General features: G+C 35.8%; 1 protein-coding gene and 1 long non-coding RNA gene across 4 annotated transcripts; both read left to right on the top strand.

The window, feature by feature from the left end:
• Window positions 1–1,838: 1,838 nt before the first annotated feature.
• LOC116194018 lies at window positions 1,839–4,301 on the top strand. The gene is made up of 3 exons (XR_004154337.1): window positions 1,839–2,883; window positions 2,997–3,157; window positions 3,989–4,301. It is a non-coding gene; the product is annotated as an uncharacterized LOC116194018 (long non-coding RNA).
• A 3,010-nt stretch (window positions 4,302–7,311) lies between these two features.
• LOC116193252 (uncharacterized protein At4g14342) lies at window positions 7,312–10,791 on the top strand. Of its 3 annotated transcripts, XR_004154225.1 has the most exons (6): window positions 7,312–7,469; window positions 7,954–8,036; window positions 8,751–8,836; window positions 8,933–9,056; window positions 10,308–10,423; window positions 10,522–10,791. XR_004154225.1 is itself a non-coding variant. In XM_031522063.1 (5 exons), the coding sequence occupies exons 2-5, from the start codon at window positions 8,031–8,033 to the stop codon at window positions 10,353–10,355; spliced, it is 264 nt and encodes an 87-aa protein (XP_031377923.1). In that variant the 5' UTR covers window positions 7,312–7,469; window positions 7,954–8,030; the 3' UTR covers window positions 10,356–10,791. The 3 variants fall into 3 exon arrangements, 2 of the variants coding, with proteins under 2 accessions (XP_031377923.1, XP_031377924.1); XM_031522063.1 differs by having other exon boundaries at window positions 10,308–10,791; XM_031522064.1 differs by lacking the exons at window positions 7,312–7,469; window positions 7,954–8,036 and having other exon boundaries at window positions 8,745–8,836; window positions 10,308–10,791.
• The last annotated feature ends 3,620 nt before the right edge of the window (window positions 10,792–14,411 follow it).

Raw genomic sequence — 14,411 nt, 5'->3', positions numbered from 1 at the left:
GTCTTTCTTTTTAAAACTTATAGGACTACATTTTAGTTGAAAGCCAACTTATGGGACAAAAAATATTTTTTTTCAAAACTTATAGACCCGAAATTGTCTTACGGAGCAAACGTATAGGACTGATTCGGTACTTTTAAATTTTATATGACCAAAATTAACTGAATGCCAAACTTATAGGAACAAAAATATATTTTTCCCTATATCTATATATTTATAATGCATATTGCACTAATTTCAATAATGTTTTTCTTTTAAATTTTCGGGGTGCACCATCTGATATCCGAAAGTCCAATAAATCCCAACTATCCAAGATCGAGCAGTGTCAGGTCACTAAAAGATAGAGCTCTTCCAGTGTAAATTTTCTCAATGTAGGAGACACAAACCCAAAAATTTATTTTAGGAGAACTTTTAATAATATTTTTACATGGAATATATTCACTTTAACTTTCATTACTAGTGCATCATCCAGAGGAAGATCACAACCCAAGCAGAAAAGAAGATAAGGGGCATCACACTAAAAATTTGCATGGTGACGTTAGAACTGCAGAGCCCATGGATTCCTTATTTCAATGTGAGTGGTGTTTGGTCAATTAGAGTATATGTGGTCGACTTTCGATATGAAAAGATGATTTCTTTAATTGCTGTCAGCGTAGAAAATGTTGATGGATGACATGTAGTCGTACCATCATATCGATCATATGGATTTTGCATATTAATCTTTAGATCACACTGTTCAATTTAGGAAGATGAATAGTAAGTTCCACGCATTATGTAACCGAAAAAAACAAGTTCCACGCATCAAATCTGGACTTGTTGAGCTCTTAAACATATTCGTGACTCAAATCACTTCTCTTGATTTCAAGTTTATAAAATCACTATTTTGCCCATTTGGCCGCTAATCAATCAAACAGCCAGTGACCATCTTGATGTTTTAATCTTGGTTCTACTTTACATTAATAACTAGGTATGAACGGGAACCCTCTCAACCTCTTGTTTTGAATACAGGGAGTGATCTTGTCTTGTTCAAAAAGGGGAAGAATGAGGATTGGACGGCTAGAAATTGAAAATTACAAGACGCATTGGTAAAAGTAAACTGAATAAATGAGACTCTGACAAAGATTGTATTTGTTCTTGAAGGGTAGAGAATGATATTAAAGCCTTTGGACTTCTTTTATTCATTTATCCCCTGTGCCCTACCCCCTTTCTCTCTCTCTCTCGATATATTGTAATGGGACAATAAATAATTAGGGCAACCAATCAAAATCGAAGCCCTATTTATTCTATCCGTAATGCATCTTCCCTTCCTTCCTCTATATAAACCCCCAACAGGGCTTCTTCTCCTTCAACCCCATCAAATCATCAATCATAAATCAAAATCAAAATCAAAATCAAAATCAAATCCCCCATGTTCCATTCTAATGGAATAGTAAAATTAGGGTTTCTGAGTCAGAGGAGGGCTTCTGAGGACAAACAATACTCAAATTAGGGTTTAGGAATGTCCAAAGAGCCCATCTCAATAATCTTCTTCCGTTAGCCAGCTTCCGGATATGTGAAGGGTTGGTCTTGGTCGTCTTCTTCTCATAAGACTGAAGGGGTAAGGGAGGTGACAGAAGAGAGTGAGCACACATGGTGCTTTCTTGTATAATAGTGTAATGCTTGAAGCTATGCGTGCTCACTCTCTGTCTGTCACCCCGCCACTCTCTCAATCTCTCTCTAACTCTCTCCCTCTCTCTCTTTGTGCCTATGTCTATTGTCGGCCTGTCAATTTGCTTCACTTTGAAAGATGATTTAGGGTTTGGAAGATTCAATCTTCAAACTTTTGATTGTAATAATATACATATATATATATATATATATATCTATGAACTCAAAGATACCACTATTAATCTAGCCATGACGTTGTAATTCAACACAAGTTGAGCATCCAACCAGCGGATTTTACCAGCAGTGCAAGGGTTTGACAATTGAAAAGGAACCATGGAGGGAGGCCAATATTCTCATCGAACCTCTTGCTGATTTTTATTTGTTCTTGCTGTGTCTTGAGTCTTGAGATATCTTATTGTTGTAATTCTTGCACGAAATAGATCAGATCTGACATCTTAACCGTCTCTCTCTGTTACATTTCATGATCTCGAAGCTGTTCGTTTTATGAGTTTGAACTTATTGTGCAGCCATTTATGTAAATCAGATCTATCAATATTTGGATCGGGTCCCAAATCCCAATTAGATCTTCGGTTCTGTGTCAGTTTGAAGTTTCTCTTGCAGGCCATTCTTGTTGGTGTGAAAGAGGCATGGGTTCTTTTGGTTTGTCTGTTTAGCATATTTGGAAATTGTCCCTGTGATAGATAGATACATACATGCATATGCGTATATATATATTTTTTTATAGGAGAGCAGAGTTGACAACAAATTAGAAGTTAATTGTTTGTACTTTTACTTGTACTTACTATAAGTTTTATCACCGAAGACAGTATTTATTGTCTGGATTGTGTGTTCCTTACTAGTTTATTTCATTCTTTTACTAAAAAATTCACCCCCTTTTAACCGTAAAAATTTTCCCCCAATTTTTTAAGGTGAAATTGATGCACGGTCATTGTTCTTGCAGTACAACTTCAGGGGAAAATCATTCATGGGAAAGTTTGTGTTTTTGTCTGATACATCATTGTCGGCACGTGTTGTTCATTTCAAATCTGCGATGTCATACAAGACCCAGTACAAGAATCGAGTATGCCAGCTTGAGTTTGTTGAGCGTCTGTTTTGTGATACCCTCTCTAAACTACAGCTCTTCCTAAGCTTTCTCTTGTTTTTGGCATAAATATATCTCAATGTATTTCTGCAGAAGCAAAGCTTACATGTCTGTGAGCATGCATAAGTTGAACTGATGTATGTTCTCTTTCAAATCTATTAATTGTCGATACAATTGCTGAGTTAATACATTTGGTGGACTATTAGTCGTAACATTTGTTTGATCTTACTTTTTTTTTGTGGTATTTCAGGTGTGTAACATTATGTCATGAGGAACGATAGATTCAAGGAATAATCAAGAGATGGGCTTCAAGTCCTAAATCCCAATGGCAACTTTGTTCTGTGCAGGAATAAATAGTTCTTATGCAAATATTTGTTCGTCCCCATGCAAATATTTCCTCTCTCTCTACAGGTAGTTTTGTATTGGCTTCTCATATATTTGTTCTGTTAGATCAGTGTTTCTATGCATGTTTAGGCGTTCTTTTTTTGGAGGAATTTGGAGTGATAATTGTTGCAAGCAGATATAGTTTCTCCAAATCCTCTATCTAAACAAAGTGTTTAGGTCATATCGAATGATAGATTGAGGGAAGTTCTTGGAAGGTAGTAGGCAAACTGGTTGATTAGTTTGCAAGTCTGCTTGTTCTTTCATAGGTTTGGATAATGCACAGAACATTTGATTAGTTTGCTATCTATATAATATATATATATATATATATATATATAATTGTGTTTTACGAGTGAAGGATGAATTCCTAGAGGGAAGATGCATAGTCAAGTATTGAATTTTCGAAGGAATTTGATGATTACTATCTAGTATTGTTTTATTTTCATTCTCTTTGAAATGGGATATTATTTGTGATGTTGCTTTCGACTTAATAGGCATAGTTCTCCCTGAAATTGTCAGACAAGAGAGGGATAGTTACATTATTAAGTTACTTGACTAAGAAAAGAGAATATATTTGGGGCGTACTAATTGAGGATTTGACTGATCGATTATCGCCTAGTCTCTTCATCATATGAATGATTCATAGATGCTGTTGGTTTGTTCTAAACTTGATTAGATATGGAATGGGGATTTGCCTATTCCAGGAACAAATATCACCAAGGGAACGAACAATTACCAGTGTGACATTGCATGGAAATGTTTATACTAGAATATAATTTTGTTTCTCTACATATTCTTTTGTTGCGACCATAACTCATGCAATATATATAGTTATTTCCTTGATTCTGTCCTCCACAGATCAGTTCAATAGGTCGATGAACTTTCTTTGGAGCATCAAGTGACTCTTCTGATGACACAGAAGGGAAAATCGAAGGACGAGATGCATTTTATACCACTATTGTGATCCTGCTATTCTATATGTAATTATATGGTAACTGACAGTGCAGAAAGCGATTTTGGTTGCATGGAGTCTAATATGGCGGATACGAGCAGTTTATTGGATGCAAGATGGAATGGCCATCAATGTTTATGTATAGTGGCTTTCATCCTGTGCAAATGTGAAACAATAATTGTTCATTTCAAGATATTTGTCATTGTCCCTAATAGCCAATAAAGCCCGCACATTGTGCGATATTTACTTTTAGTAGTTTTATTTAGAAATTTCTCACGGTTGACAAATTTCCTAAATCTTATCAACCATTGTATTTAGATTACTGTTATGTTTCGATATGATCACCAACGTTGGTTGGTTCAATCTGTTTGGTACTTGTTCCGTTTAACTAATGTCTCGAGTTCGAGTCTTTATGAATGTGAAAAATTCATGCTTTAAGAGATTTACTGTTTAGTAGAAAGACCAGGCTCGACTATATTAGTCGGGGCTTAATTGAATTTCCGAATACCATGGTTCACAAAAAAAAAAAAGTGTCAATATGATCAAATTTCAATTTTCATTTAGAAAGTCTACATTGACAAATGTGTGTATGTGTTTTTTTTAATAATTATGAGGCAGATTATATACAAATCGATGAAGACTTATAATCAAAATTAATTCTAACAATGTTCACTATCTATCTATATATACTAGATGAATGGTCGTGCGAGCAATTTTGATGGACAAAAATGTTACAAATTCATGTGTAAAGGATATGGTCATTATTTTAATGCATTAGGGCCTTGGCCCCTCACCCAAAAGAAAAAGATTACGGCTTATTTAAATGCCTTTTTTATACTCATTTAAATTCATCTTTTACCTCATTCAATTTCGTATATTTTTTCAATTAGGTAATTAAGTAGACTAATTTTTATTTAAATTTAACTTTGTTATTGTGTATATATGATGATACCTTTTAAACTGTTTTTTTTTCTTTTTGTTAGTGCATATTAATTATCCAGTAATTAAATAGAAAATAATCCTCACATAAATATCTCACAACTACATATGTTCATATATTCATAAATAAAAATGACATAATTAAGTAGAAGATATACATATATACTTGCATAAATATCTCTCAACTATAAATATTCATATATTCATAATTTCATTTGAGTATTTATCAAGCAAATATTATCAATATATAGCACATTCAACCAATACATATGAGTATTATTTATCACACAAACTTTCTTAAATAGACGATTGAAGATACCTTGTAAAACACATATCTTGTGTAATAATAGCAGAATACTCTACTTTAATAGGAAACTATATATTGAAATTATATCATTAAAAATTTTAAAAATATAAGATGTTGATATGGCTGCATGAGAGTGGTTAGAATTCTGAAGACATGATGATATGAGAGAAGGCGATTTTAATGTTGATGAGGTCGTGACGTGATTAATATACTGCTGGCTCGAGGGTTTATTATTATTATTATGATTATTATTATAATATTGATTAGAAACTTACCCATGCATAACACAGCCTTATATGTCGAGCATAATACATTCTAATAATCTGAGCATACCATGTTTCAAGTACAACAATTTTTTCCACTATTGTGACACGGAAGGGAAAATCAAAGGACATGATGCATTCTATAATAGTAGTTTTACTAGAAAGATTAACAAATTACGTATATAAACTTTAAATGTGATAGTTAAGCTAAAAAAGTGAAGGGAAAAAAAATTATTGAGCTAAGAGTTGAAGAAATTTTTTTTTATGTATTACAAAAAGTACTTGTAGAATATCATCTATATTATTTAGGGAAAATAACGTTATGTATCCCAACCTTTACATGTTATCTTAGTTTTATCCCAATATTAATTTTTTTAGGTATCCTAACGTTAATAGTTTGGTATCAAATCTATCCCGCTGTAAACATTCCGTCCATTTTTTACGGAAATGCTAACGTGGTGTGTTAATTGCCTAACGCCGCTAACGTGAAAAGTGTATGAGTCCCAATACAAGTAAAAAATAACACCATGTATCCTAATCTTTTAATATTTTCTCAATTTTATTCCAACTTTTTATTTTTTTCTCAATTTTATTCCAATCTTAACTTCTCAAATTTATCCCAACCTGTTGGGATAATATTGAAAAAACTGTAATAGATTGAAAGAAGACTAAGAAACTATTAAAATGTTGTGATAAAATTCAGAAATGATCAAAATGTCAAGATAAATTCAGAGACAACAAAAAGATTGTGATGCATAGTGTAATTTTTTTCTTATATCGAGACCCACACACTCTCCACGTCAATATTTCCTTAAAAAATATATGAAACTTTTACGATGTGATAGATTTGAAATCAAACAATTAACGTTAGGATACCTCAAAAAAATCAACGTTGGGATAGAACTAAGGCAACGTGTAAACATTGGGATATATGGTACAATTTTCCCTTTTTAAATGTAAAAGGAAAGCCTGTCTCACTTTTCCTTCCCGGTATTATTATTCCATTTTCTACATATGCATGAATTTATTGCTACCATTAGATAGAAGCATACAATTATAAAATGTAAAAAATAATTATTTACTAACTCACTTTTCACCATATGAGATCCCTATATTGTTTCTCCTCTCACACCCCTCTACGTGATGCATGTACACGGATTGATTTCATTAAAAAAAAATAGTAAACTAGCAATTTGGTTCTTGAAATAGTCAAATTACATCAATCGGGTTCCTTCGATGAAATTTGCATCAAGTTAGTCCCGAGTAATATCAAATTAGTCCTATATTACATCAAATTAGTCCCCGAGCATCAATTTGGTCCTTTCACAACATCAATTGGGTCTTTCATAACATTAATTGGATCCCTACTTTTTTTACTTTGGTCCCTCCGTCAGGCGCTGTTAAAGTTACGAGGGACCAATTTGATGTTACGAGGACTAATTTGATGTTATAAGGGACCAATTTGATGTTATAAGGGGCCAATTTGACGTTAGTAGGGACTAACTTGATGTAGATTTCATCCAAGGGATCCGATTGATGCAATTTGACTATATCAAGACCAAATTGTTAGTTTACTCTTAAAAAAAAGCCCATATGAACTATATTTTCATGGCCCAGCCTGAATTCATCGAACATCTCTAAGGCCCACTCCCGTTGCCGCCTCTCGCACTCTCTCTCTCCGTCACTCTCGCTTCTCTTTACTAGTTCATAATAATCGACCCGACCCGACCCAACCCTCTCAGTGCTTCCCTTCCCTTCACGTTTCCGCTGGCTGTTTCCTCTCTGTCCCGACTCCCCGGCGACCTCTGGCTCTGACCAATCGCGAATACTTCTTCCGCTTTCGCAGCCGCTCCGTCCTTTCCATCTGAAGTGAAAGAGGTGAGGCTTAGGGTTTTCTGAATTTGTAGATTTTTCTGGCTTTACTAATTAGCGAGTTGGTTGATTGGTTTGCAATTAATTGTTGCCTCTCGCGATGGTGCCGACATCGCCTGGGCTTGAGGTTTTCAGGGCCAACTGCTCGTTGTGAATTGCTTTGACTGTTCTAGAAGTAGATTGATAGGCAATTATGAGGATCTTGGGCGACATGGCCCGGCCTTGAGGTGGTTGCGGCGGCGAGCCGGCACGACCCCCTCTCCTAGCCGTAATTGTTTCAATTTAAGGGAAAGATAGAAAATTTGCTGTAGGTTTTCGAAATTACTGACGATAATTAAGCTTAGGATTATAATACTTAGCAGCCATGTCAACGGAATCCGTCGGTTCTTGGCTTTGGTTCTGAATTTTAACAGAGGGGAAGCTTGGTACTTTTCTCTAAAAATTGCATTAAAGAATTGCAGCTCATATTTTTGGGGCCATGTGAATGCAGATTTATTCTATTGGAGTCGAACAAGTATCCTGTTGTAGCTTCGGTTCATTTTCAACCACTAAACCCAGGAAGCAAGCATGCAGGTATGTTCTTCATCCATTCGTCCCAGGTTCTGCAGAACCAGTAGCCTCGAGCTCAATTGATATTTGTAAGTTTAATAAAGGATGGGCTCAGATTAGGTTTGGAAATTTGGTGTTACACAAAATTATGTTAGCAGTTCGTAATTGAAACAAGGTTCAGGATTTTGCTGAAGTCAAGACAATAAGAGGGCTTTCCATTTTGGGTGTTTTGCTTGCTGTGGTCATTAGAGTTTGCTTATTGGTTCGGTGGCCTGGTTTGTGGACTTAATTTGATTAACTTTGCAGTTCTGTTGGGCTTGAAGAACTATGAAGGCAATGTTAATTAATTGTTCTTTTATAGAAGCATGGAAAAATTTGTAAGAAGAATCCATTCTCCTTGGTGCGCATGGTTTCGGGAAAGATATAGATATGAATTTTTACCGACAAAAAGCTTCTTTTCCAACTTTGCTGGAGTTTTCCGTTGGAGATAAATTGTGTGTGATGCTTTTATTCATATAATCGATTGCTTTCCTGAAACCAATGAGGTTTTTCCTTTTAAGTGGTGTATTCTCGTGCAGCTACTTGATGTATGCGACTCTCGTATTCTTGACCCTTACTATAATTCTAGTTTCCTGTCCTTTTTTTTTTTTTTTTTTTTCTCTCTAAGTAGTTTTTGGATTTATCTATCATGGAGCTGTAGATTCGCGTACATAATTTGCATTTCTTTGATTCATGCAGGCCAGTGACAGGTTTAATATCAATTCCCAGCTCGAGCATCTCCAGGCTAAATATGTTGGAACTGGGCATGCGGACTTGAATAGATTGTCAGTGTTATTAGCTTCTTGTACATTCAGTATCATTTTTTTTTTCCTGGTTACTAGCTTTTAGTTTGCTTACCCATTAGCTTTTAAATTGTGCAGTGAGTGGGCGGTGAACATCCAGCGTGATAGCTATGCATCATATGTTGGCCACTATCCGATACTGGCCTATTTTGCCATCGCTGAAAATGAATCAATTGGAAGAGAACGGTACAATTTCATGCAGGTTAGCATATGATATTGATTATCCTCCGAAGTTCTTGCTTTTCTTATATCATTTTATACACACAGAGAGATCTGCATTGATGACTTGTGAGTTTGTGATCTTGGGTATTGGTTGTTGCAATGTGGATTTATGGGGTTACTGTGAAGGTGCCTACTGATCAGCTAAGTGCTGAATATGACTATAAAGATTAGCACTTCTGGAACATTTTATTACTTTATCTCTTTGACTCTTGACGCAAGTAGAATAATGCTGAAATCCTTTGCTTTGCTGTGATATTATAATCAGGGATAGTCTTTTCAAGTGTTAACATTTTGTTTGCATCAAAACTTATAAAGGAAAAGTAATGAAGAAAGGTTATAAGTAATGAAGAAAGGTTATAACATATGAGTAAATTTTAGTGGAAGCTAACAAGCTTCCTATGCATGCAATCCGCTTTTCTAATGTTATGATGCTGTGTTTCTTAGGAACTACAAGATAATTTCTATTTCATTCAAAGGTCAATGTCCTCTTTCCCATCAAATCATGCATCATAAAAGTAGTGGAATTCTCCTCCACTGTCCATTGCACAATTGACCTTTTGTTTAGTTGAGCAAATCATACATATAGAGTGAAGCTTCACATGTCCTAAGAGGATGTAGCTGCATTTGTGGGGAAAAGATAGATGTTTCTGTCAGTGCACCATAGAGCATGAGATCCTCTAGGTTCCTGGCACAGACTGGTCCACTGTTAGTCTTATGTTTCCACTAAATTTTCAATTTTCAAACACTTTAAGGAGGCCTCCCCACAGGAGTGCTTTCTTCCTAGACACTAGTCTCTTGTTTACTAGAATTTTGAACTTGTGTTGCTTCTTTGATTTATATGGATTTTTGTTTTTGTCTTTTTGATTTAATGAGCCAATCCTAGGATTTTCTTTTTCATCTTGGCAAAATCTCGCTATTCTGTTGTGTTTATATATCTTTCAGGCTTTTTATATGCTTCTTATGTTTAAAAGTTACCCTTTTGATTATAAATGAAAATGGAGAAAAAGAATCCTGCAATTGTATGATGTTTTGGTTCTCTTGATAAAGTGAAATACTGTGGTGATTGTGTTGACATGGATATAGATTTTGTGACCGGAAAAAAAAAAACTAAAAGGAAAGGAAAAGAACGAGAAAAATGTGGCTGGTTTGATTTATTATATATTGGAAGTGTACATAGACAAAAATATGCATGAAGAATATTCCTTAAGAAGCTGTATTTCATTTTGTGCAGAAAATGCTATTGCCATGTGGTCTGCCCCCTGAGAGAGAGGACGACTGAGAGCCGGTTCATTTCCTGGGTATTTGCTGCTTGTGGGGTTCTCCGGAGATTGGGATTCTATGGGAACGGTTTGTACTCGGTCTATTATCCTACTGACTGTAATTGTGTTGGAGCGGAGAGCGAGCAGGTATCACAATGGTGCTAATATGTGGCTTTATTACTTCAGTGTCGCTTGGAGTGATGTTGCTAGGAGATGGTTTGTTACTTATGGTTTCATTCTGCACTTTGTTTTGGTCTTCTGAGTTGTGAGGACCGCTTCGAGACGAGACTTATGAAAGCAGAGGACATTCTGGTTGTAAGCATCGTGGTAGGGAAGGAACAACATATGTCAAGTTGATCTTTCGGTGTTGGAATTTGTATAAGACAAGGGTCAGTTCTACAAATTCTGGAGTAAAGGAATCAACTCTATAAATTATTCTTCCCTTTTTCTACTTCAGACCAGATGATACAAAGTAGCGTTTGCCAGTGCCCACTTCTTTAACCTTAACATGCATTGACATTCATCACGAAAATGAAATTTCTTCTAAATGATTTTTTAAAAAAAGGATTTCTAAACCTTAGCATTCTGAAAATTTGATAAATTAATTTTCTCATTCGTGGCTTTGTTCCAGGCCAGGGCACCAACATTTATATTATACTAGGAACCAACCTGAGTGATGCCGCAGATTGAAATTTCCTTTTCCGCGAATCCTTTGATTTATCGTGTTAGTTTATTTAATAACCGATATAGAATATAATTGAAGCTAATCATAAACTTGTTTATGAACAAAACTTATGAGTCGCAATTGCTAATAAAAGAGTCACGCTAAACTTAATTTGAATTTTCGATATATCTATTAGAAAATGAAATTCAGTATGTACTAGATTTTAAGTGGCCCGGTAGTTTTTAAGTGACAAACTAGTCGTTCACGTGTTTAAAATTCATTAAAGTATCTCTCTAGTCACACTTAACTCATTCTCTGAGTATTAGTTTCAGTCAATAAATTGATGTAACGTTGGATTTTCCCTAAAAATAAATTAGGATATTTATAACATTACAAATAAAAATAAGCTGATTAAATTGTTGATCAATTGAAACACGTTTTTCATACATAAGTATATATATATATATATATATTACCAACGAGTTGGTTTAGGTGTCTATGAATGGGTAGATTCAAGATGAAAAGAGTTTTATCTCTTTCTGATCTTATTTCAATATGAATTAGTCGGAACCCATAAATTTTTGAATATTAAGTGGTGTAAGTTGAAAAAAAAGTTCAATTAATAAAAAAATATCAATTTGAAAAAAAATAAAAATAGAAAAGAGAGTAGGGTAGGTCCACGCTGATGAAAAACCCACCCAACTCGCCAGAGGAGAGCAGAATGGGATCAAGGATCGCAAATCATTATTTGGTTAATAATAGTAATAGTCAGGGGCGAAGCCAGGAATTTAACTCGGGGGGGGGGGGGGGGGAGGATAAACTTTTATATGAAACTATATCAAATGTATATTAACGATAGAGATATATGAAGTTCATTGAATTAAAAACTAAATAATTACAAATATCCCTTTCGAGGTCTCATAACCTGAAAGTTATTTAAGATTCTTTCATTGTCAATGTTACAAAAAATATCTTTCTCAATATAAGTAACCAAATAATCGTTCATCTAAGAGTCTCCCATCTTATTACGAAGGCGGTTCTTCACAATTTTCATGTCTGAAAAAATTCTCTCCACCGATTTAGTAGCAACTGGTAATATCAACGCCAACTTCATAAGTAAGTAAATTAGTGGATAGACAATATGCCTTCTTGTGGCAACCAACTTCTGAAAAAGATCTCCGATAACTTTTAGGTTTAAGAACTCTTCATTAGATCTCATATCAAGAATGTAAGTTTCAAGTTGATTGTCAAGCAACTAAATATCAACATCGGAGAACTCCGAAGGATAAAAACGAGCAAGTTGAATCAATTTGGACTTATCAAAAGAGGCAAACGAATCATTTGAGCTTAAGCAAGCCACACAAAGAAGCAAATTTGTGTTCACCTCATTGAAGCGGCTGTTGAGTTCTTGAAGTTGCCAATCAATCACACTATTAAAAAGCTCAAAACGGAAATAACTCAAGTTTGTCAAGGCTTCACTTTTCCGTCGCAATCGTCCTTGAGCCACATACATTTCATTCATATTTATGATATCAATGTCATTTATGTCAGAAAATATAGATACTTCACTCATCAAATAGTCTCATCCTTCATCCCACATATCTTGCAAACGTTGCTTTGCCGCTTCAATCAAAACCATAGCATTCACAATATCTTGATCTTTCCTTTGTAATGCTAGAGATAACTCATTCGTGATTCCCAAAATATTTTTCATCAAGTGCAAGATGAACACAAATTCAAAAGTTGGCATAACACTCTATAAGGAAAATGCTTCACCTCTTTGATCTACACTTAGCCATCTTTCTCAATGATTTGGAGAACTTCCATAACCGATGAGAACATGACAACCAAACTTATCAATGACTGATAATGAGATCCCCAACGCGTATCACCTCCTCTTTGAAGGCTTCTCTCTTGATTTGAACCTTTACCCATTGAGCATTCACCACTTTCAAATGCTTCCAAGACTCTGTTTTGTTGCTTCTCTTGAAGAAGATCTCTACGCTTGCATGAAGCTCCAACAAGAGTAGTTATAATAGTCATTGAGTTGAAAAATGCAACTTGCGATTTCTTTTTTGCCACATGTCAGCACCCCATTTTGGTCCACAAGTCAAACAATGCTACGACTTGACCGTTATTACAGAAGAAGGCTCCACAGAGCGAAAAATCACTATTCATTCTCAAGTCAGCAAAATCAAGCAAAATGACACATGCATATGACAGAAGGACTCCAGGGGTCATCAAGGAGCAACAGAGTGACTAGAGAGCTCAGCAATATCCAAAACCGGCATTTTCAGTATATCACAAGGAAAGTTCTATTTTCCGATAGTTCGCTCGATCATCGGAAGATAGCCAATATTGGACTCCAAAAATCCACTCCAATGCCAAACAGATGAAAAGTGTCCCCAAAGGCATTTTGCAAATCATATGCTCTATACATAACAACTTTATGTATACAGACAACTTTTCAGTGGAAGTCCAAAAATGCCGATTTCTCGGAGAAAAGTTAATTCCAAATATCAGATGCGGCCACGCCCCACAATCATACAGAGCACGTGCAGAGCTTCAGATTGTCTTTTGGAAGCCATACAAACACCCTAAATGACTTCTGAGCGACAAAACGGGCATACCCTTCTTCGGAAGAGCGTAACCGGAGACTGGTCTGATGGAATTACGGCAAACGAAGTTCACACTACATTGCCCTGAAAACTCCAGCGGACATTCGCAATTGGGCAAAACAGACAGCAAAACCCTTCACGATTTCCCGAGTAACCTCCGAGGAGCACAAAATGCCATTTTCAGTGAAGATCCATATCCGGAGGTCCTCTTTGGGGAAACTTGATGCCGAATGCTTACGTTACACAATGCTAGCCTTCTCAAGGCTAAATGTGGAGTCGTCGGAATGAATCACACAACTCATCTAGACCCCCGAGCAGTGCTTTAAGGGTCTCAGATGCACTTTTCATATCCTTAGAGGCCCAATCTCGGCAAACAGAGATCACAGTGATCTCCGGATAGCCCAAGAAACTCAGAAAGCAATCTGAGAAATCCAGTTTCGGCCTCCTAGGACATCTCCGGCTCCATATTTTGCATTACCTGTTTAAGGGTCAAGTGCCCACGTAATTTGACAATTTATGTCAAAATGACCGACGTGGGATGCAGATACAAGATATGCTGTCAGAAGTGGGCAACCTCGCTCTGAATGCATAAAAGGAGTAAAACCGGCTTCCGAGCCTCATACAGACATTTGGTAATTTCTCACGGAAAATGCCAATCTCGGACTCTTTAAACCCGTTCCCTCGCGTATACCAATAATTCAACATTCGGTTCGAACCACGAGCCTCGAATGCGCGATCAATCGAGACCCGAGCTTTTTCTCGGTTTTTCCTCTTCGGTCGTGGGACCCACGGGC

Source organism: Punica granatum, chromosome 1, assembly GCF_007655135.1.
Source record: "Punica granatum isolate Tunisia-2019 chromosome 1, ASM765513v2, whole genome shotgun sequence".
NCBI lineage: Eukaryota > Viridiplantae > Streptophyta > Magnoliopsida > Myrtales > Lythraceae > Punica > Punica granatum.
The sequence above is the reverse complement of the archived record's forward strand: the minus strand, read 5'-3'. Positions and strand labels throughout refer to the sequence as shown.

Bases quoted from the DNA above. Each gene is read 5' to 3' on its own strand.
- LOC116193252 (XM_031522063.1), top strand. The intron at 8,837-8,932 runs GTCAGTGTTATT...TAAATTGTGCAG, and splicing joins CATGCGGACTTGAATAGATT to TGAGTGGGCGGTGAACATCC. The intron at 9,057-10,307 runs GTTAGCATATGA...CATTTTGTGCAG, and splicing joins AACGGTACAATTTCATGCAG to AAAATGCTATTGCCATGTGG.